This window comes from Sciurus carolinensis, chromosome 1 (genome assembly GCF_902686445.1).
Source record: "Sciurus carolinensis chromosome 1, mSciCar1.2, whole genome shotgun sequence".
Lineage (NCBI taxonomy): Eukaryota > Metazoa > Chordata > Mammalia > Rodentia > Sciuridae > Sciurus > Sciurus carolinensis.
Genome location: NC_062213.1, coordinates 179,010,529 through 179,034,463, shown reverse-complemented (window position 1 = coordinate 179,034,463; position 23,935 = coordinate 179,010,529). Strand labels below are relative to the sequence as shown.

General features: G+C 42.0%; 1 protein-coding gene across 2 annotated transcripts in view; it reads left to right on the top strand.

Moving 5' to 3' along the window:
* Nfyc (nuclear transcription factor Y subunit gamma) overlaps window positions 1-23,523 on the top strand; it is a 62,785-nt gene extending 39,262 nt beyond the window's left edge. For both annotated transcript variants that reach the window (XM_047559050.1, XM_047559055.1), the window contains exons 3-10: window positions 1,787-1,858; window positions 3,668-3,780; window positions 6,788-6,883; window positions 11,721-11,894; window positions 15,169-15,327; window positions 18,694-18,801; window positions 21,309-21,368; window positions 22,317-23,523. In XM_047559050.1, the coding sequence (XP_047415006.1) occupies window positions 6,803-6,883; window positions 11,721-11,894; window positions 15,169-15,327; window positions 18,694-18,801; window positions 21,309-21,368; window positions 22,317-22,745 (1,011 nt within the window). In that variant the 5' untranslated portion in view covers window positions 1,787-1,858; window positions 3,668-3,780; window positions 6,788-6,802 and the 3' untranslated portion in view covers window positions 22,746-23,523. The remainder of the gene's footprint in view (window positions 1-1,786; window positions 1,859-3,667; window positions 3,781-6,787; window positions 6,884-11,720; window positions 11,895-15,168; window positions 15,328-18,693; window positions 18,802-21,308; window positions 21,369-22,316) is intronic.
* The last annotated feature ends 412 nt before the right edge of the window (window positions 23,524-23,935 follow it).

Here is a 23,935-nt window from a genome sequence, read left to right as displayed (position 1 = left end):
ATTTCCTTCTTGGTACTCCTATGGGAATTTACACCCTCTCCACTAATAGTGGATGGGGATTGTAATGTTTTTGTGATTGTCTCTGATAAACTGCAAGCTTTTCCAAGGTAGCAGTTGGTTTGCATTTTTCTCATAGTAGTAGATATAATGCATTCACTATTAGTTGGGTTACATGAATGAGTAAATGAAAGAGGAGAAGAAAAAATAAGAATATAAAGAATATGTCCTGCTGTCTCACTTTTTGACGAAATTTTAATAAATTGGACCGCTAAGCTTTTCTCACTCTAGGATTAGTTTTAGTAGAAATTTCATGGAAAATGTTCATACCTAATTTGGAAAAGGAAAAGATGAAAAATTAGTATTTGACAGAGCTGAGTGGTAGCCAGGCAGCTTGTTGGGTTTGCATAGAGAAATTAGATCTTGATGTAATTAGATATCTTGGTGTACATTTTATCCTAATAGTTGTTCTTCCTTCTGTAATCATAAAATGGATTCCGAGAAGCCTGGTGATGTTTTTCCAGAATGCCTTCATTTCACATATATTTGCGATTTCTGTTGGTCTTAGAAAAAAAGTTTATTTGTACTTAATAATTTCATCACATCTCAAAAGAATAGCTTCTCTTTCCATAATGTGATGATGCAGATTCTCAGGTGATCATGTTGGGTTTGATGAGTCACATTTTGAACCACTTATAGAATCAATCATTTGACACCTAGTTCCAGCAGAGATTTTGCTGATCTTATTCTATGCCTTTGGACCTTTCTCTTCAATACAGCTCTGAAACTCAAAATTGATTTTTATTTCTAGAATTGCATCCATCATTGGACATATGTTTAAACACTAGTAGTTTTAAATTAAAACAACAATAAAAAGAACTTTAATTGCACATAATTGAGAAGTGCCGGTCAAAAAGCCCTTTCTTAAATCTTGACAGTGAAATTGTGTGTTCCCCCTACCCTCAAGGGCTGTTTGTTAAGAAAAAGGCAGGGCTGTTGCTAAAAGGCAGGTGGTAAATTCACCCTAACACTTTTTCCATAACCTTCCTCCCACACCCTGAAATAAATTTTGGAGGTAGGGAGACCTTTGCTGCTATGATGAGAAAGGATCTTGACCCTGATTCTGCTAATGCAGAGGTCAAAAAGGGCCAGTGTTTTAACTAGCTGAAAAGATCACTGTGGTCAGGTGCTTCTGGCCTTGGCCCTTGCTCTTATAGTCCCTGAACAGAACGAAGAATTGACAATTTAGAGGAATGCTCCCTGAGGCAGAAATCTGTTTTAACCCATGTATTGCAGACTGGTAAACTTTCTTGGAAAAAGAGAGAAGGCTTTTATAACCCACCTCTATATTGCACTGAGGCATAGAACCTGATATTGGTTGGGGCTGCCTTTTATGTGGGCACCGTTAGAGGCCAGTATAAGTTTTCCCTCCAACCTTATAATTGTTCGAAGCTCTGTATGGGTTAAATAAAGAATTTTTTCCAAATAACAGAATGAATCAAACACCATTATCCTATGTAAATGTATGATTATGCAAATGGTATGCCTCTACTTCATGTACAAACAGAAACAACATGTATCCCATTTGTTTATAATAAAAATAAATTAAAAAAAATAAAAAGAATTTCCCCCCTGGAATTTATATTTTTTTCATTTCATCTCTTCTTCCTCTCCTGCCCTATTTCCTGAGAGAAGAGTCCAAAATAGTCAGTATTTGCTACTTCCTGTGATGCTCTGCCACCTTGTTGATTGTCCCCACCACTTATGTACCTCTTGTTGCTCATTTCAGAAAGATTTCCGAGTACAGGAACTCCCACTGGCTCGTATTAAGAAGATTATGAAACTGGATGAAGATGTGAAGGTGAATTCACATTTATTTTTATGATTCATATTGAAGCCAAAATGATGGATAGGGTATTACTCATTCTCTAGAGCTCAGAGTTTAATTAAACAAGGAAAATATTGTTATTGTCTGTTGCTTTTTTGGTTTCATTTGATTTCTCTCTAAAACTAAGTGAACTGAAATTGAACTGTTTTAATTATTATATGAAGCTGCTCTGAAATTTAGGGATCTCCTGTTTTTTATAGATAGTAAGAAGATACTGGGTGTTTGGTTTTGATATCAGGTGGCATTACCAGTTCTTTTTACTGTGCAGTGTAAATGACTTGTACCATGACCATGCAGGGTGGCACATACTTGTAATCTCAGCTGCTTGGGAGACCAGTACAGGAGGATCTCAAATTTGAAGCCATCCTCAGCAACTTAGATCCTGTTTCAAAATAAAAATAAAAAGGGCTAGAGATATAGATATAGATCAGTGGTACAGCACCCCTGGGTTCAGTCCCCAGTACAGTAAAAACAAAACAAGAAAAGCATGTATTGTCAGATCAACAGGACAGTACCATCATCTTATCATCTTTTGTTGTTTTTGTGTACTGGGGATTAAACTCAGGGGTGCTTTACCGCTGAGCTACATCCTCAGCCCTTTTTATTTATTTTAAAACAGGGTCTTGCTAAGTTGCTGAGGCTGAGCTCAAACTTTTGATCCTTCTGCCTCAGCCTCCTGAGTCACTAAGATTACAAGTGTGCATCACCGTGCCTGCTCATTTTAGCATTTTATTGCACTCTCTGGCTAGTTAATCTGAGTTCTAACAAATTTCTGATGATGACATTGCACCTGTTTGACCTTTTAACCTGTGAGTTTGTTTTATATGAGTGAATATTTGTGAGAAGGTTTCCTTAGGATTGGCCATTTCTATATCACTAGGAGGCCACCTCCCATTACAACTCTTAGGAAAAGAATAGCTCTGTCTCTACTTCATTACCTCTCAGAATTAATGGTCTCTTGCATTTAAACAGAAAGCTAACAGTCCATAGCAATTTCCCCTTTTATTAGCGTCCTTCTTCCTCACAGCAACCCTGTGAGATTTGATAGGAAAAGAATTCTTCATTCCATTTTACAGATATGAAAGTTGACACAAAGGTGAAGTATTTTGCCCAGCATGATAGCACCAAGATTCAGTTCTCATCTCCTGCTTCTTTAACTCTGGAGCTCTTTGTGTGATTCTTCCCTGCACAGAACACTCACCAGGAGTTTAGAGACTTGTTTAACTTAAACTTGAACTTGGAAGACAGACACATTGATATACTTCATTGCTTGAGCTCTTACTACATACCAAGCCCTGTGCTAGGTACATATGTCATCTCATTTGATTTCCATAATAACACTGGAAGGTTATGCTCTTTTTCATTGTGAGAAAGAAAAAGCCCAGAAAAATGAGAAGTCTTGAGATTTTACCTATGTCCATTGGCTCTTGAGCTCATTATCTTTCCCCACATTGTCTCTCCTTGGATTAGAACCTAAACCCTACCACTTACTGACTCTATGACTATGGTCAAGTCTCTTCCCATTCCCCAACCCCTTGTTTCTTTGAAGAGCTATTAAGAAGGTAAGAAAGCACCTTGCATAGGGCCTGTAAGTATTCTTTGTCCCTTTTCCCTTCTCCCTTTTCCCTGCTTTGTTCCTATTCATGGATTTATTTTACCTTGGAATTTCCTGAGGCTATCACATTCTTATTTTTTAACTTTTGCCTCATGGCTTCCATGAGGCAAGAGAATGGTTTGAATGATTTGCTGGTGATTGACAGGGAGGGCCTACGTCTGTTGCAGATGATCAGTGCAGAAGCCCCTGTGCTCTTTGCCAAGGCAGCCCAGATTTTATCACAGAACTGACTCTTCGAGCCTGGATCCACACAGAGGATAACAAGCGCCGCACCCTTCAGGTAATATTGCAGGCTTACATTGGGAAAAAGCAGCTGCCTTTGCCTGCTTCTCTTGCATGGCTTTGGACCAAAGATTGTTCTTCCTTTGGCCTCTGTCAGGCATCTTCCTCTGCACTGGGACCCAGGCATACCTTACAGCCATGGTGATACTGTTTCCTTACCAAGATTCTTAGTTTCCAAATCTTGCATGATTTTCACAGCTGGTGACTGAACTCTTCACTTGGTGAGCCCTCATCTAAACAGAGTCTCAAGTTATAGGATATTTATCTGTTTCTAGATGTAAAGAACTTTTGGTTGAGAGACTCCCGGAAGGAAAAATCCCAGGAAGAATTCGTAGTCTCACTGACTTCATTAGCTTTTTTTGTTCCTTGTCTGTCTTCCTGGAAATCCTTTTGTTTTCATTTTCTTTTTCTTTTAATCCAGCAGTCAGCATTCGTATGGTATGTAGAACCCTTGGTGATTGGCTCTGCAAACAATCTCTCAAAAGCCAGGTCCCAGTTCTGGGAGAAAAGATTTCCCAGATATAAGAGGAGGGATTTGACAGTTAAAAAACTGACAGTACTTTAATAATAATGCCAAGAAAGTAAATTCTGTTTTCTCCTCATTTCCCTTTATCTACCAAATTGAAAATACTTGTTTTTATTTATTTAGTCTACGGATGTTTACTGAACACCTGCACTGTGCTAGGCTATGGGGATTCAGTACATAAAACAGACAAAATTCCTACCCTGTGAAGCCTGCCTTCTAGTGCAGTCACACATTGTGGCATAGAGCTAAGATTTGAATACTTTATGAAATTTTAAAGCAAAAGAAAAAATAGGGAAAATATATTGAACTCTAATGCATGTGAAAAATTACAAAACAGCAACCACAAAAATATTGCCCTGAAAAATGTCTGGATCTAGAGAGATCCTGTAAAAGTGATATAATCACTTGGAAAAAACTATTTGGCACTTTCCAACAAAATCTATTTTACTCTGACTGCCATTCTACTCTTAGGTATGCATATTAAAAAGACGTGGACATTCCTGTGTAGAAATATTCATAGCAGTCATTTTATACTAGCCAAAAACTGGAAGCAACTCAAGTATCTATCAGTTTCTGTATTATTAACAAATTCTGATATATTCATGAAAGGAATTACTACTCATCAATAAAAAGAAACAAAACATTGTTCCATATAGCATAGATGAATCTCAAAAATAGGATAAGCAAAAGAAATAAGAGGAATAATTTATACTTGTAGAAATCAGAGTTGTGGTTGTCTCAGGTTTAGGGGCTACAGGGGAGAGGTGATTTGCTGAAAAGAGTTAGATGGGAATTTTCTATGTTTTTATCTGTATTATCTACCTGGGTTTAGATTTTTTGTATTTTACTGAAGATGAGTAGTACTGAATGTTAATATTAAAAATGTAAAGTGTGGGAAGCTGGGCGTAGTGACACATGCATCCTAGCAATTTGGGAGGCTGAGACAGGAGGATTACAAGTTCTAGGACAGCCTCTACACTGAGGCCCTCAGCAACTTAGTGAGACTCTGTCTCAAAATGAAAAGGACTGAGAATACAGCTCAGTGGTAGTGCTTCCCTGGGTTCAATTCCCAGTTACCCTACCCTGCCCAAAAAAAAAGGGCAAAATATAAATTTTAATGTATCTATATTTTCAGAATACTCAAGTCCATTTTAGTGTATTTTTGAGGTGATTATCATCTCTTTTACTCCCTTCATTCCTCCATTTAGATAGTTTGAGTAGGTGACATCATCAAGAATGTAACACTGTATTGTACTTATCTTAAATGAGTCCTGGCAGTCTTTAAGATATGCCCTGTTTCATTTGGGAGGGTTTATTATCAAGCTGGTTGTTGGCAAGGAGGGCGCACTAGAGTTTTGCATTTCAGTGGCTTGGGGCCATCATAGATACTAGAGAAGGAAAAACCAGAAAATTTCCATTCCCTATTTGTCTGATGAGTCACCTTACTTAAGGTGTGGTATATAAGAAGTTGCTACAGATTTCTGTTAGTGTGTTGATATTTTTCTGTGAAAAATTTCAAACATAAGTAAAGCTAACAGTGAACATCTGTTTCTTTACCACCTAGATTCTACTGTTAACATTTTACTCTACTGGTTTTATCCCCATATCTATAACTATCCATCCATTGAGTCATATATTTTTAGGAAAACTTCTGTTTACTTTCCTAAATACTTCAGTTTCATTAGAGTTCAGTGTTTTTTCTCATTGCTTTTCTTTTGCTTTAAATGTTTCAATAAAGTACACAAATCTTAAGTACATACAATGTGTTGGGTTTCAATGAAAAATTTCCAATTTTATTATTTAAAGGAAGGGAGTATCACACTGGAAAGAAAACGTTATCAGGACAAACCTTGGTTTGGTATTATTAATCCCATAACTCCTGTGTTCTCTTTCTGTATTGCTACTATTGTAGTGATTTCAGCCTTCAACATTCATGTTGGATTAAACCAGATTTAAACCATGAATTTATCACTGCAGTTTTGAATTCCAAAATAAAAATCATAGTTTTAGAGGGGCTAGCATATATAGATCTAGTGATAAGATTGGAACTACTTGTGAACCAAAGACAAAATATTACTTAGGGCCTAAGAGTGATTGAATGGATAGGCTGCCTTGACAACCACAGAATAACCAAAGACCTCCTGGTTAAGATTGTGAATTTGGCTTCATTTAGCTGGAGGAAGGTATTTTGACAGTTCCATGGAGGACCTTAGTACCAGATCAAGCAGGAAGACCAGTGAGTGGTTGGAGACAGAGATATCCATTTTAGAGCATGAGCTACATGTATCTCTCTTTTGATTTCTGTCTAACAAGTTTGATGATTTGAAGTTCTTAAGTTTGTGCTAATTTCAGTTATAGATATGGCCAGAGGTATTTAGTTTGACTTAGAAGTCATCTATATTAATTGGAGGTTAGCATAAATTCAGATGAACTAGTTCACCCCAAGGCCAAGTTTTCACTCTGCTTTTCTTTATTACAGAGGAATGATATCGCCATGGCAATTACAAAATTTGATCAGTTTGACTTTCTCATCGATATTGTTCCAAGAGATGAATTGAAACCTCCAAAGCGTCAGGTGAGCTGGGGAAGGTGTAGCTGTGCCGCTGATTACAGAACCTTGGCATACTGCCATAATACCTGCCCCTTCTCCTCTTTGCACAAGGCATTTGCTCTTCCTTTTGCTCCTCTTCTTTAGTCCAGATCCATCCTTAATATCTTCTGCTACTCATTTATGGATACTTTTAACTCAGTGCCTCTGCAGTAGTGTTTCAGTGAAAATAGGTGAAATTAAATTCAAAGACATTAGTTACAAACAGTGTAGTGAAGTGCTTCTCAGGGTATTGTTAGGAAGTCTTATCAAGAGTTCTTAATCTGGGATGGGAGAATATTCCCAGTCAGTTATGGAGATTTCAGATTTTCAGAAACTGCTTCAATGTGTATTTGGGATGAGTGGGTTTCTTATTTTCTCTTACTCTGTATTTTGGCTGTTCATAGTGTCCTGGCTGCACATAAGAACACATTTTGGGGTTTAAGAAATACCATTGCCCAAGCTTTACCCCTGTCATCTGAATTAGGATCTGTGATGCTGGCACCCACGCATGGTACCTTTTAAAGCTCCCCAGGTGATTTTAACATGCATCCAGATTTGAGCACCACCACTGTAACTGTTTTCTTGACAATCACAAGAAAGAATGTGAGTGTCTGCCCTGCCCCTCTCCAAAGGTCACACCAGTTGTTGTTGTTGTTGTTTTTCCCTTCATTTGGGTGCATATAGCTCTTAATGGCAATTGTAATAGACCCCCAGTTGTGTGAAACCCATTGTTTTAGGCACTCAGTCTGCATGACTCATTAGGTATAGTAGAAATGTTTGGGAAATAGTGGCCAAGTCATGCAGGAACAAAGCTGTACCTTGTTCAGCTGCCTTTGTTTTGTTAATAAAATTTTCAAGGTTTTTAATGAGTTATTGCATAGTATATTATCCTTAGAAACAGTTGTTTGGTGACAGCTATTCTCCCGTGTTGGCCTGTGGGCTTTCAAAGTGTAGAACAAGTGGGCATCCTAGCCAGCCTTAATTCTGACCTTACACAGGAACTTTTGGGTTAGCAAGCCCTGTGTTGCCTCCTTACTGGAGCAGGGTGTGCTTCACTGCAACTGTTTTTTCTGGGCAGTCTTTGCTACTGTAAACATCCTTGACTGGAAGCTGTAAGTTGTTCAGAGGAGCTTTCAGTCGGATGTTTACAGCGGCAGGCTGCCACGGTCGTCTCCAGCTGCGCATCCGGAGACATTGCAGGTTTGTGCCCCCAGACTTGATTCCTCCTCTTGGGGTGCTTCCCTACTCTGAGAAGTCACAACAAGGACTCAGATCACTTCTCTTCCTTTAGAGCAAACAGTACATACCACACTCCTGCTTTCCTTGTCAGAATTTTTTCTTCTGTGTCCATCCTAAGCCCCCTTTAAAAACAAGGTGGCAGGCTTGCTGATGAAATTAGACTTTGCTCACTTTCATTGTGCTAACTCCTTGTTCTCTGTGGGCTGCTTGCTGAATGAACTGGCTGGATAAAGGGGTCTTGTCCTATCCCTTCCTCCAAAGTACTTCTGGTTCTCTCAGGGTGTCAGGCTCAGAATGCTCTGATCTTCTCCTTTTAAAAGTGTGTCTAGCTGAAACAGCTCCTTGCTCCCTAGATTTAGTTCTTTGTAGGTGTTTGAGCTATTGATTGGCATCCTATTTGGGACAGCTGCTGCCTGGCCTTTGAAAGGTTGAGATTGCTGAAAGCTGGCCTGAAATTCTAAGATAGCATTTTTAATCCTCTGTAGACATGAAGTTTTCCCAAGCTCCAAATTGGTTGGCACCTCCTGAAGTCCTTTAAAAGCGCCTACTCTCCAAAACTCACCCTTTCTGAAGGAGGCAGCAGTTCACTCTTGCTACTAAAGCAAATGTACTTTTTCCCAGTCTGGGGCTGGCTGCACAACACTGTAGTAATGGCCTTCAGATGATGCTGCTCATTCTCTGGCATTTTTGTCAGTTTCAGCTTCTGAATAGATTCCAAGAACAACCCCTCTACTTAAAAGAGCCACTGCCAAAGTTGAGCAAATTCCCCATTCTGGATCAATCCAGTCATTCAGGGATTGTATTAGCACTTGGGGTATTATCCCACCCCTGGGAAAAGGAACTAGCCAGAATATTGAATTGTGGGTGTAGGGCCTGTGTCTTCTCATAGATGCTTGGGAATCTCACTTTTTCTTTAGAGAAGCAAATAAAGACTGAAAATAGAAAGTAATTCAGGCCTGACTTCTGCCCCACTAAACTATGGGTTGAAAGTTCCTCCCTTTTGAAATGTCATTATCTTTTCACCCATTTCTTTAAAGCAAGCACAGTCATTCTCTTGCTAGCTTATCTCCATTGGCAGAATAATGAGTCTTCGTAATGCAAAAGAACCTTATGTATGCCTCCTTTCATCCCAGTCCTTTGAGAACAATCATGCCTTGTCCTGACAACACAAACCTAGGTTCCTCTGCTTGATACTCATTGGATGTCCTAGGCACTGCTTAGTTCATTAACCATCCTAGAGGATGCCGTAGGAAACATAGGAGAGATTCTTTTCCTGTTCACATAGCTTTTCACAAGGAATATTTTGGTATCTGGGAGGGATACTTAAAGGACTTGCTTTTTGTTTGGGAAAAAGACCAGATTTTGTGTAATATCATCTGTAATCAGGATGACAGCTAAAGGCAGTCATAGATCAGGGCTAGGAAGTGCCAGTGTCTCTTTGTTGCATGATTTCCTACAAGCTAGTTCCAGGGCTCTTAGTCCTCTATACCTTCTCATCACCCAAGAACTTTTCCAAGTTAGGTCTAGACTTCAGTGATTTGTGTTTTTTATAAAATATTTTCTTTAGAAAATAAATACATTAAACCTATTTCAGCAGCTTTGAAAAGAGCAGTTGGCCTCAGTTTTATGGCTTAAACAGGTATCAATATTTTATCTCTGCCACAGCCAAACCCTAGTTGCAGGCTAAACTTTGTTTATAATGGTGAGAAGTTAGAGTTGGAATGGACCTGGTATTGTCACTTAAGTTTTTCTGGAAATTGAGACCTAGATGAAAATAAAAGGGGATCTCCTTCGTTTTCTGCCTCAGTGTGATTATGTGAGGGTTAAAACTGTGTGGGTCGGAAACAGAAAATATTAACCTAGAAGGTCAGTTTATGTTAAAGGACTTGCTTAGGCACTCATAATGTTACAGGTATCTCCTTAGCCTGCGTGGATGACCATCAGGGAACCTTTTTATGCAGAGCCCCAAGTTTCTTAAAGGCTAGATACCAGCAGTCCTGTTCCAGTATTTGAGTCCCCAGTCATCAGGAAAGCAAAACAATATCCATTTCTATAATACAGGGGATGCCAACTTTCTCCACACACTCTGACCGTAGAATCCTAAAGGTAGCAAAAGAAAGCTTACAGACTTTTTTTGTTGGTAACAGCTGTTGGGTTCAATAAAATTTGTCATACGACCAACTTAAAAAAGTACTTTCCTGCCTCTGTTTGCCTGTCTATGTAAATCTACTCATTATTCAGTCAGGACTTATTGAGCACCTACTTGGGAATGGTAGAGACAGTGGGGAACAGGAGAGGGAGAGAGTGGGAAGCAAGTGTTTTCCCTTTTAGGACTTAGATTCTAGCCGAAAAGGCAGTTGACATGCAGATACAAAAATGTGTAATATAGACAGTACTGTGGAAACACAGTTTGGGGTATCTAAATTACTGAGGGGATGGGGTCAATACTAACTGTAAATGTCAGTTTACATGCTTTGAGGCATCCACGGGGTCTCTGTACCTTGAAGAAGTGGGTTTTTTTTTTTTTTTTCTGAAAACCTAGCAAACTTAGCTCAGACTAAGGAAATGAGTCAATTTAGCTAATATTTTTACTCAACCAGCCCACGTGGTTGTATGTTTTTGTTGTTTTTGTTGTCCCAGGCAGGGATACTGTGTGTCACAGGTCACTCCGGATCAGACGCCGATCTCTGTGTGGTCAGGGGCTGACCAACCCCAGATCATCTGGGCTATAACCATGTCGTAGTGTGTGTAAACATCCTACACTCTCAGCTGTGAGCTCAAGTTGGCTGGGAGAGGGTTGTTTACTCCTTCTGCCATGGAAAACGTCAGTTGAAGAAGGAACAGTGTCTTCACTCGGCAAATCGAACAGGATGCGACCTCCTTAGTCAGCCAAGGCAGCACCCCAGCGGAGAGCTGTCCATCAGGCCCCCTGGGTTGCGCTTCTGTGGCTAAGTACAACCAGAACCAGATATGACACTGGATAGACATGTCCTCAGTAACCACAGAACTTTCAGTGTGCTGTGAAAACCTGGGTACTTGCCTACCAGTATGCTTGAACCTGACATTTGATTCTGAAATTCTAGTCCAGGAAAAGCCCTATTTTCCTTTACTGTGCTGAATCCCTCCTGAGTGGGTGGGAGCAATGTAAAATGAGTGCTGCCTGTTTGGGAGATTGAGGACCAGCCTAAGCAGCATGATGTTTAGGTAGTGTCTTCCCTAGCACTGGCAATTCACACTGTTCTCAGATCACAGACCTTGCCAGAATTACTGACAAGCACTGCTGGGGTGTGATTTTTAGTTATAGTAATTATTTGCCCGTTTGCAACTCATTGCACATTGGGTGATTACTCAGTACCTCAGAAAATTGGCTGTATGTTTTGTGAAGCCTATAGAATCTGTTATTTTTAGTTTGATTTAGCACAACTGGTCTCTTCGAATTCCACTTTCCTTTGGCTTCAAATGTGGAGAGCTCAGCATTCAGCAGGCAACTGCACATAACCTCTTCGGGGAAGAATGGAAATTCACTGTGGCGGTTGCTGAGTCGGTTCTTTTCCTCTTACCTGTCTCTCCTTCCACCCCACAGGAGGAGGTGCGCCAGTCCGTGACTCCTGCCGAGCCTGTCCAGTACTACTTCACACTGGCTCAGCAGCCCACTGCCGTCCAAGTCCAGGGGCAACAGCAAGGCCAGCAGACCACCAGCTCCACAACCACCATCCAACCTGGGCAGATCATCATCGCACAGCCTCAGCAGGGCCAGGTCTGTGAACTGCTGAGGGCATTCACCCAGCAAGATGGCGCCTTATAGATGTAGATGGGGAAAGCTCAACAAGGGCAGAGAGGCAACCAAATCATTACAAAACTGGATTTGCAATCTGAAAACCTGAGCATTGCCTCAGATTCAGTGATGGAAGCAACATGTTTCCCTAATCTCTTGACCCTGTTTTCCTCTACATCAGATGAAGAAAATACAGTGTATTCTCCAGGATTCCTATGAACCCAGAAATTTTAGAAGGAAAAAAATTCTAACTTGCCCATAAAGAGCAGTGGGATCTTTGTAAAAGGGCTTTTCAGTAGACTGTGTACCTGCCATCAGTATGTCCTCTCCTCCCTGGCATTTCTCTGTCCTACTATATTTGTGTCAGGTAACCTCTTTTTACAGTAGTAATCAGAAGAGTCTTTCTCTTCCCCAAAGTATGTTGATAGCAGTACAGTCCGTTGGGAGTCTTGAGAGACTGTAGAGGACCCAGTACTATTAGCTCTGCGTTCAAATTCTGTCAGTCATTATTTATTCATCAAGCAGGGAGCATCCTCTGAGAGCAAAGTCCTATGCTAGATAATAGGAATGCAAACATGAATAAAATAGTCCTGATTTTCCAGAAATTTAAAATCCAGTTGGGGATACAAATATTAAAAGGTTATACCACTATGTGGGAAATGAAAGATATTTCTTAGAATTATGTACAGAGTGTTATGGGAGCACATCAAAAGGAGCACTTACAAAGATGTGAGGAGGTGGTTAGAGAAGCTCATGGCTGTTGTGTCCTGACAGCAGGGCATACCATACGTGATTTGGCAGCTGCCATGCTAACACAAACCCTCATTTTCCTGAAATGATTTAGAAATACCTTGGAAATCCTCTTGGGCAAATTAAGTTAAGGTTCCTAACAGGAATGATGTGAATCTTAGAGCAAACACTAGAAGTTAAACAAGCAGGAAAGGATGATATGGTTAGTAAAGGGCAAAGTACAGGCAAAGGCTTAGAGGCAAGAAACAGTACAAAGAATGGTGAGAAAGTGCCATCAGCATCGGGGACCTTTGAGGCAAGTCCAGGGAACACAGCCTGGATAGTCTTGTGTACTCTAGTAAGGAGCTGAGTTTGCCTAGAAGAAAAAAGTTGGGATGGAGGTGGATTTAAATATGAATTATGACTTTAAGATTAATTCCTGGCTCATTTATTTATCCATAGAACAAAAATTTATTGAGTGCTTATTCTTCTTTAGACACTATGCTAGGCGCCAGGAGCTCAAAGATGATCTCAGTCCAGTCCCTGCCTCAAGGCATTCAGTGTACCATGATGCCTAAGGGACCTTCTTTGGCTCATGCTCATGCCTCTGCAATGGGAAGAGCTTTACCTGCCAAAGGCTTTATCCCTTTACAGAGTGAACTTCAAGGGAATGTGCCAGAGGCTGGCCCACATTGACTGATCATCCTGGGAAGCTCATGGCTGTTGTGTCCTGACAGCAGGGCATACCATACGTGATTTGGCAGCTGCCATGCTAACACAAACCCTCATTTTCCTGAAATGATTTAGAAATACCTTGGAAATCCTCTTGGACAAATTAAGTTGATACAGTACAGTGATGAGTTGGCAGCATGTTTTTTTTTTTTTTTTTTTTTTTTTTTAAGTCAGAATTTCATTTGTCATTTTCTCTGCCAATCCATACCTGCTTACCCTAGAACTGATAAGGCTTGTGAGAGTGATGAAGTTGTTCCAGCTGTTACTTTGGTGTGCTGCTGCTTCAGGGTAGTCTCATATGGGTCTTACTCCCTTAATCTATAGTGATGTCTCTTTCAAGTTGGGTGCAGATATCTGTTGCAAGACAAAATGTTAGAGCAAAGTTAAGAGAAATATGTTTTTGTGAAGTGAATTCTCTATTTTTTGTTACAAATTGGGAATTTGTGGAGGTTAGGGGATAGATGAGTTGAACTTTCTGTTGTCCTATTAACGCATCACAGGTTTTACTGAGAACTGTCATCTTTCTTTCCTACCCTCCTCCAGTTTATAATAATTTCTTCTTACCAAGTAATACTTGAATCTCAACTGTAATTCACAGAAAATATCCCCTTCCCTTGTAACTTTAAATGAGATAGTTATAATCTCCTGTAAACCTATTTAGTCAGAATTAAGAACATCAAAATAGCAGTTGAAGTCCATGATTCATTGAGATCTCCAGAGTTGTCTTATTGATGTGATTTTTAGTTCAGAGCAGGGAGAGACCATGTCCAAAACAGGATGGAGTTGGGGGGTTTAGGAGTGGGAGTCCAGTTGTAGTTTAAAGAACTCCACTCACCTCTCACCAGATGAGCCAGATATGGTTGGCTCTTATCTCTGTGGGTAATCTGTGAAAGTCATATCAGGGGCTAAGATTTGAGATTTGAAAGAATGATTGACCATTTCAACAGTTCAAATCTTTACCTCTCACAAAAAGAGTACATAAGACTACAAGCCACTAACTGTGAGAGACACAGTATCTGCCTAGTAATATATATTAGACAGAAATGTCTTAAATCTGAGATTGCCAATTCTAGAAAATTAAAAGTTATTGCTTCACTGAATTCTAGTAATAAGGGTAGGTTCAGTTAAGAGTCAAGTCTTGACAGTGCCTAATATTCTACCAGTATCCTACCAGTGGTCACCTTTCCCATGGGAAGCCATGGTGGTCAAGAGCAGTCATCTGGCTAGTGTAAGCAGGAGTTGATGTGCTTCTTGAATGAGGGAGAGAGCCATTCTGCACTAGACCCAGCCTCAGAGATGAGCCCAAGTGCTTTATTTTCCTATCGTTGTTGTTTTGCATGCCTAAGAAGGAACCTGGAACCCTAAAACTTAGTAAAAATTTATATGGACCCCACTTTCTATTTCATTTTGCCCTCCAAATTCATCTGCTGTGGGCTTGACTTTGGCCATTTCTCAGGTGAACTATCATGATTTCTTTTGATTTTTTTCTGTGCCTTATGTGCCTTAACATTGTTGAAGAAACTGTGAAAAGCGGTAGTATTGGAAGCAGAGAGATTTGTTTGGGGTCCAAGCAAATATTCTATACTGTTAACCTAAAAGTCAGTTGGCTTTCTCAGCTTTTATTTCAGACAGTAACTTTTTTAGCAGTGCTCCAAGACCCAACAGACTCTGTAGGTTGAGTGCTATTATTGGTGTTAAGGTGAGTTTAGTCACCAATGGAGAGATTTTGCTCCTGGTTAACTGCTTGTTTTTTTAGCCCCATGTAATTCTAAACTTTGTTTTGACTTCCTTTTAGACCACACCAGTGACAATGCAGGTTGGAGAAGGTCAACAGGTGCAGATTGTCCAGGCCCAACCTCAGGGTCAAGCCCAGCAGGCCCAGAGTGGCACTGGACAGACCATGCAAGTGATGCAGCAGATCATCACTAACACAGGAGAGATCCAGCAGATTCCGGTAAGCCTGCTCCCAGACTTGCATGGCTCTGTTTTCAGCTTATGACACAAGAAATACCTTAAGATTTCATATATCATATACTTGAAATTTTGTATGTATGGTTTTGTTGTTGTTGTTGTTTTTATACTGAGGACTTAACCCAGTATTGCTTTATCACTGAGCTATATCTCCAGCCCTTTTAATTTTTTGAGACAGGGTCTTGCTAAGTTGCTGAGGATCTTGCTGAATTGGTAAGTGTGGCCTCAAATCTGTCATCCTCCTGCCTTAACCTCCCAAGTTGCTGGTATTATAGGTGTAAGCCACAGCACCTAGCAGTGCTTTGTTTTTAACTTGTTTCCCTTACACCCTGTGCCTCACGCCAACATGCTTCGCTGTTTACTCTTCATTTTGCATTAATTCGGGTTCATGGAGTGGCCCCTCTCAATTTCTACTCACTCCACTTACACACAGAAATCATTATAGCCGCTACCATAAGCTAAGACCCAAAAACCTTGTGAGACCGTCCTAACTTTTGATTAACAGAGAGTAACAGGGAGGTGTACAAAGAAGGCCATAAATAACACTTGTTGCATATTCATGAGTCAGTTCCCAGTGGAGCCTGCAGCAAAGTATATTTTTGGCTTTCATTTAACTTACCCATTCCTTTTCTGTAGGCTGCAGTTTCCTGTGTGCCTTAAGGGATTTCATTTCTAAGATTTGTTGCTTTTGTGCTTATATTTGTTTAAAAAAAAAAAAGTGTGTGTGTGCGTGTATATATATATATATATATTTCCTTAACACTTGCAAACTATGCATTGGTCAGTTTGCTACCAAAAACTGGAAAGTGAGTGGCATAGGGCAGTGCTTTTTTCCTTTTATTTTAATAATTAATTAATTTTGTAATACTGTGGCTTGAACCCAGGGGTACTCTACCTCAGAGCTATATCTCTAGCCCCCTTTTTATTTTGAGACAGGGTCTCACCATGTGACCAAGACTTGAACTTGGGATCCACCTCCCTTAGCCTCTGATGTAGCTGGGAATACAGGCATGTGCCACTGTGTCTGGCTTTGGAGTAGTCATTTATGAAATGTAGGCTGATAGAAACTTACTTGGCTTAGTTGGCCACCTCCTCTTTGAAAAAAACTCAAAAGTATCCTTAGCTTAGTTTTAGGAACTAAGTACGTTACAGGGTAAGAAGCCAAGAGAATGCTTTGGAAAGTGGTGTATGTGTGTCTGTCTCTCTTAGTCACATAGACACACACACCATTAATTCCAGGTGACTGGGCTCTGCCTTTCCTCAACCAACTCAAGACCTCTCTATTCAGTAGTTTTCATTTTTTTATGTGAAGGCACCAGAATAAGGTCATTTAAGCAGATCCCACCTTGCTGTAATTTTAACCCTCTGCAGCACAAAGTTTTAGCCCAGATTTGTTGTAAAATCCACAACCTCATCTTCACTGGTCTAAGACATCTTGTCAGAAATACGCATTTCCAGACTTTTCAGGCCATTCAGCAGAGTTCTTTAATTGAAGTCATGACTTTGTGATGGAAACTTTACTTCTCTCCTTTTTTGGGGGTGAGGGGAGATACTGGGGATTGCACTCAGGGGCACTCAACCACTGAGCCACATCCCCAACCCTATTTTGTATTTTAGAGACAGGGTCTCACTGAGTTGCTTAATGCCTCATTTTGGCTAAGACTGGGTTTGAACTTGATCTTCCTGCCTCAGCCTCCTAGCTGCTGGTTTACAGGCATGGGCCACCACACCAGCTTAAGCCTAAGGTTTAGGCTTAATTGCCCTGCAATTAAGTTAAAAAAATTTGTGAGGAGCATCTGACCCACCCTATCTCAGAGGACTAAGAGGCAAAGCATCACCAGGGGTCTTAAGTCTATGAAGAAACCCTCCTCACTGTCTTCGAACTGCTTGGCACCTTTTGGCTCACAGCTTTTAAATCACATTGGAATTTCTGCAAAGCCTCTTCCCAACTAGAAAATTTTAAATCCCTATGGCTATCAGGACACCTGCCTCCACAGGATAAGGCTTTAGCTTTCAATAGGATTGAGTGTGAAGCTAGGCCTGGCACCAGTTTCCCAGCAGCTCCTCTTGACGTGGTATCAGGAAATAAATGATTGTGGATCACAGTATTCTTGCCCTGTTTTCCTTTGAAATAGATTCCTAATGGGTACCTCAGGCAGTTCTGGAATGGTCTACCAAGAACTACAACTACTGAGTTTTTCTGGGTGGTTTGAAGCTTTTGAGGCTGGAAGTTTCAGAGAAGCATTTGATTTAGCACTGCATGCAATAGTGCTGCTCCATCCATCAGCATTTTCCTCAGGGGAAGTAAGGTTCTGCAGTGAGGTTAGCTCCTAGAGGCCAGAAGGAAGTGTGCTTCAGGGCAAAGAGGCCTGAAGTGCCCATCAGCCTGAAAAAGCTCCTTCCAGAAGCAGAGGCAGGCTAGGCAGCTAGGAAGGTGGTTTTGGGCCCATGGATAGAGATAGAACAAATTTGCTTGTGCTTCCAGAAACATTTCAGCTCTGAGCCTTGGGTTGTGAACATCTGCTGTCCTCTGCTGAGCCCTGGTCTTCCCTTCATCCCCAGCTCTAAGCGCTAATACTTTCATGGCACACTGGAGCGTTAAGAGCCTGAGTTAAGGCTTTTAGCACACAATTAAATGCAGCCTGTGGTATTATTGTATTATCTGAGATTTAATTGTAAGCATGAGAGACTCTTAAGGGTACTTTTGTAGCTTTGTTTTCCCATGATGGGGTTTTCTGTGAGAGGTTTATTGATTTTGCTTCCCCTTGGGAGGTGTTTGGCCAGAAGCTAGTACTGAACACCCAGGAACCTCAGAGTCCCACAGACCCCCATTGATCATGACTTTTGGGGACAGAAATAATAAAGCAGGACATTTTCCTCCCAAGATGTATAGCATGGAGTTGGACAATACTAGGCCGTATCTTTGGGTTCCTGGCAGACAATGGAACTCTTCACAGTATTGGGAGGTGTGGAGATGTAGGGGAAACAGATCAACACTTACTGCAGGCATTCTGATAATGTCAGACAGGCTTTAAGATTGATTCCTTAGATAAGTTTTGATCCTACAGCCAAGAGACAGCAGTTCTTTTGTAACCATGCTGTTTTCACATACATGACAGGATCTTCTGGGAAGTCTATTTAGAAAACATACCCTCTTTTGTACTGTGTTACTTGTGGGGTTGGGATGTTATCATTTTACTTCTTTTGATCTGTTTAAAGGGATTTTTTTTTTCAGGGCAGCGTTCTTTGGAGGAGTAGGGGGCCATCCCCATCTCTGATCATGGGAAGTTTGCCTGTAGATTTTGCACTTATACAAATTGTGGTCTGTTTGTCTCTGCCCCTGACCTAGGTGCAGCTGAATGCTGGCCAACTGCAGTATATCCGCTTAGCCCAGCCTGTATCAGGCACCCAAGTTGTGCAGGGACAGATCCAGACACTTGCCACCAATGCCCAACAGGTATGTACCCCAGAGATGCAGGGCTTGAGTTGGAGACTAACAGTAACTCTCTGACTTCTAGCTAGAAAGGAGCCCTCAGCATACAACTCTCACTACCTTTAGCAAGAGGGTCCCCCTCCCCCAGCAAATCTGTTCTGCTGCCCAAGGGATAGATGAGGGTAATTGGAAGATTGAATTCAAAGGGTGTCACTTACATCTTGTTCTTGAGGAGTAAAGGAGTACAGGGAAGAACAAGTCCAGAGGATGCCTGAAAGAAGCTTAGTAAGTGCATGCGCAGGTCAGGCTGGAGGAAGCCTGATCACCAGTCTGTTTCCTTCTTTAAATCTGAATGGCTGTTGTGTTCTGGCACATCCTCTACCCTCTGGAAAGCTTACTTAGAGTTTACCCCACCTCTGCATGTATCCCCAGCCAGAAGACTTACCCTTTGTCTCCTCCCCTGCCCTGTAATACCAAAGGCTGTGAGTCACAGAGCCAAGAGGGCTGCCCCCTGGCCTTGAGGGGTTGAGGGACGTGGGCGTCATTTGCAGAGAATGGGGGATGCTGTTCAAGGGGAGGCATTGTTAATGGATTCTTTTGCCTCAGACCCAAAAAAAGCAGCAATCGTTTAAGAGCTGGACCTGTCTGGCCCAGTTGCATTTTTGGTGATGCATCTATTGACAGTGGTGACAGAGCTGAGTTTGTAGAGAAGGTCTCCAAAGATCTCATTTGGGAGGCTGTGAGGAATGAGCCAAAGCAAGGCTTCTCAGTTCCATATAGTCTCTGGGATCATAAAAAGACCTTTTCCTCATCTACTCCCTGCACACCCATGGACCATAGACTTTTCCATGATATTCTTGGAACTCATATTGGTATCTCAAGACTGATCACACCTTTGGGTCCCTCTCCCTTCTTAAATTTTTTAAAAATCTTAGGAAATGAGAAAGGTTATCAGTAACTCAGAGGTCAGTTTGGGAAACAGAACTACAGCCAAAAAGTGGGAAGAGTTGACCAAACAAGGGAGGATGCAAGTAGAAGGATACCTGAGGGCAGTTAAAAATCTCCATAACAATATGTAATTGTGACAACCTGACACTAAGTAGTTGCTCAATAAATGTTTGTTGCATGAATACCAAATAAATAATATGTATATTGATTTAAAGGTAAATAAAATTTCCTTCCCAGCTGCTGTACATGTACTGGCCATAGGTCAGTTAACTGTTTTTTTTTTTTTTTCTTCTTCTTCTTTCTTTCTTTCTTTCTTTCTTTTTTTTTTTTTTTTTTTTTTTTTTTCTTTTCTGTATGGAAGATTGAACTCGGGCATTCAACCATTGAGCCACGTCCCCAGCCCTGTTTTGTATTTTATTTAGAGACAGGATCTCAATGAGTTGCTTAACATTTTGCTTTTGCTGAGGCTGGCTTTGAACTTGTGATCCTCCTGCCTCAGCCTCCTGAGCCACTGGCATTACAGGCGTGTGCTACCGTGCCTGGCCAGTTAACCTTTTTATCTGTGAGGAGTTGTATCCATTTGTTTCAGACTCAATTATTTATTCTGCAGAAATTTCTTGAATTTTTACATTGGAGGTGTAAAGACAAAACAGCTCCTGCCCTCCAGTAGCTTAGAGATCTGTGGAAGGAGAAGGAACAATAGTAAGAAATTTTTATGAGACTCTTTATCACCTGTCCCCTTTCTTGTTCTTCATAGCCTCCTGTGTAGGCCTGCAGAGGTTATTGTTGTCTGTTGGGAGGACATTCAAGAGGACCAGCCTTACCTTCTTGTTTGACTGAAATGATTCCAGGAGATGGTACACAGAGGCCATTCCTCGCCCTGTGTTCCTTAGACATACTCTCATGCATAGGCTCTGGTTTTCTTTTTAGTTTACCAAGCTGTTTCCAGCAGTTGTCAGTATGTGATAAATGTTTTTCTTGCTGCACCCCTTGTTTCTCCACCCCCACCCTTCTCTCCCTTGACCCAGAGGGCTGAACATTGCCTTGCTCAGAAAAAGTACTTTCCATGATGATCACCAGGGCCTGGGCCACTGCTTATCAAGGTGTTTTGTATTCCATTCAGATAATCTGGGTCGTAAGGGTTGGTTTGGAGCCCATCTTCCAAGGATGAAAGGGACCACTCGCCACTCTGCCTAGCATTTTGCAATCTGCCTTCACTGGCTGAAACATATACTCTTCCCCAAACTGTAAATGTTATTCCCTCTCATGATAAAACCACGGAGTTAGGTGCTCTCCTTGAGCCTCGGATTTTGAGGTGAGGGGATAGTTGCAAGATGTGGATATTAAGAGATAGGATCCTGATCGTTGTGTTTTACATGCTCCATTGTTCTTCATGTACCTGTGTGGTGCCAGCTCTGGGTAGCTAGGTGATTGGGAGAGACTCTTGCTTTCCAAGTCCTCATCAAGCACCTGTTTTGTGCCAGGCCTTGTTCTGGGCACACTTTGTAGACGTTGTTCTGATCTTCATGGTGGTGGGCTGGCATGCAGCTTATGTGCCTATTCTACCATCTTGCTTCCCACAGATCACACAGACAGAGGTCCAGCAAGGACAGCAGCAATTCAGCCAGTTCACAGATGGACAGGTAGGGTACCCAACCTGGGCAAGGAGTTGGGGGGCCAGAGTTGTGGGTGGTATGTGGGTTTGGATGGTTAGGGCAACTGTCCTATCCTCTGCTAACAATGAGGGGACAGAAATTGTTAAAACAAGTGTAATCTTTAAATCAGGGCACATAGCCTTCATATTTGTAGGCATGTGGGAGCTAAAAATAATCTTAGACACTATATAGCCCAAATTGCCATTTTACAGAGGAGTAAACTGAGCCCTAGGGATGGGAAGCCGTGTTCATGCTCACTCAAGTGTTGATTGTAGAATAGAATGCAATCTCCTGTTTCCCACTCTTGGACTGTTTTTGTCCTAAGTCTTGATTCTTTTTAATGGCACATATTGGTTGAAATGCAGAAAACATGTGACCTCTTGAGCTCTCTTTATGCCAGAATTCAGTAACAACTGTAAACATGTACAAGGAAAGAACTTTTCCTTTTCCCCGTTTCTCTCATCAAATGCTCCCAGAGATCACTGAGTACATGATAGAATGACATGTCCAAAGTTGTACTGTTCATTGGCCAAGAGGGAGAAGAGCTGGCATTAAGACTCATCTCTGACTTCTGCCAGTATCAGATGCTTGACTCTGAGGCCAGGGTTCCTGTGGGTACGGGTCTTAGTTTTGGGTTTCTTTCAGGGCCCTGAGAAACCATAAGACCAATAGGTCCTAACCTTACTAAGTGACTGCATGAGCATCTTTTCCACCCTTCAGTGGGGCTTGACTGTAGGAGGCGTCAAATTGCAGGCCACCTCCTTTGCAGGACCCATGTAGGAAATGCAGGTTCAGTGTAGCTTCAGCCTGAGCCAGGTATTCTGAGGAAAGGAGAAGCAGGGGTATCCTGCTGCCCCTGCCAGTGAGGATTGCCAAGGGGGAAATGCTTACTTCCAAGCTGCTGGTACAGTGGTCGATTGCTTGTGTTTGTCACAGAGGAACAGCGTGCAGCAAGCTCAAGGCTCTGAGCTAACGGGAGAGGCAGAGCCCAGAGAAGTGAAAGCCACAGGAAATGCAACTCCCTGCACCTCCCTGCCCACCACACACACCCCCTCCCACCAGGCTGATGCCTCCTGTGTCTGCTGCTCCCTGCCCCAGCAGAGCGCCACACCTGCTTCTCCCTCTGACGCCTTGCAGTGGGTGGTGGTTGAGGTTTCTGGGGCCCCCAACCAGCTCGAGGCCCATAGGGAGCTGCATGCCCCTCTCCCAGGGGTGACCTCACTCTCTCCTCTCCACCCCTCGCAGCAGCTCTACCAGATCCAGCAAGTCACCATGCCTGCGGGCCAGGACCTCGCCCAGCCCATGTTCATCCAGTCAGCCAACCAGCCCTCCGACGGGCAGGCCCCCCAGGTGACCGGCGACTGAGGGCCTAAGCTGGCAAGGCCAAGGATACCCAACACAATTTTTGCCATACAGCCCCAGGCGATGGGCGCTGCCTCCCTCCCCAGAGGACCCTGCCGACCTCAGCGCCTCCTGCAGGCTAGGACACTGGTGCACTACACCCCACGCCTGGGGGCCGAGATTCTCCAACAAAAAGATGCAATATTTTTTATTTCCTTTTTTCCACTTTTTTCTCCAAGAAATCAATATTTCAATATGTCAAGCTGTGTGTCCAGTTCTATGAAATGAGAATATTAAATGACATATTTATGGCATTTTCTTGAAGTGTGTGGTTGAAGAAATATTTCTCCTTTGGTTTTTCTTGTTCTTGTTCTCACCGCCATTTGTTTTAGGAGATCTTCCTAGGGATGCACAGGATATCCTGATTCTTGGAACAACTGCTGCCCCAAGATTTGCCACCTTGTTCTGCACTCATAACAGAGTAAGGTGGATGCGTGCAGCTTTTTTTCCCTAGTGTTCTTCTCCCCATCCTTATTCTCACCCAGAGCCCTGTGTTTGCATCCAGAGGCCACAAGAAACATTCCTTGCATTTAGGAGATGAACTCAGTCCCCATGGAGAGCAATGGTTTCATTCCTACACCCTCTCTTCTGGGAACCCAAGGAGACTAGAATTGTGTGTATGTGCTGCCCTCCTCCCTTTATTTTATTTTTAAAAATGCATTAAAAAATTGTGCTAGTCTCCTTTGCTGCATGGACATCCAACTGCATGAAATGCAATAAATCTCATTTTAGATACTTTAGAGTCAGTTTCTGTGTCTGGGGACATTCATGGGGCCACTTTGGGAAAGACTGGGGAAGGTTTGTTTGCCCTTGAGTTGGGTATCTGGAAAGAAGGGGCACATCTGATCAAACTGAGTTCCTCAGTCAGTTTTACAAGTGAGTTTCATCAAAATACATTTGCTGCTCAGAAGTGCCTGCCCAACTGACCTAACTGGACTGTCACACAGAGAACTGTGGCCTACTTGGTTGAGGGCTGATGGGGGCATCTCTCCCAGAGAATGCTGGCTATATCCTGCAAGCAAGGAAAAAGGACCTAGGCCCTTTGTCAGCCAGCAGCTCATAGGGCTTTTACAGCCAGATCCTGGGTCTTGTCCATTGAAGCAAAGAGAATAGAAAGCACCAGTGATGAGCCTCTTTCTGATCCCCACCATACC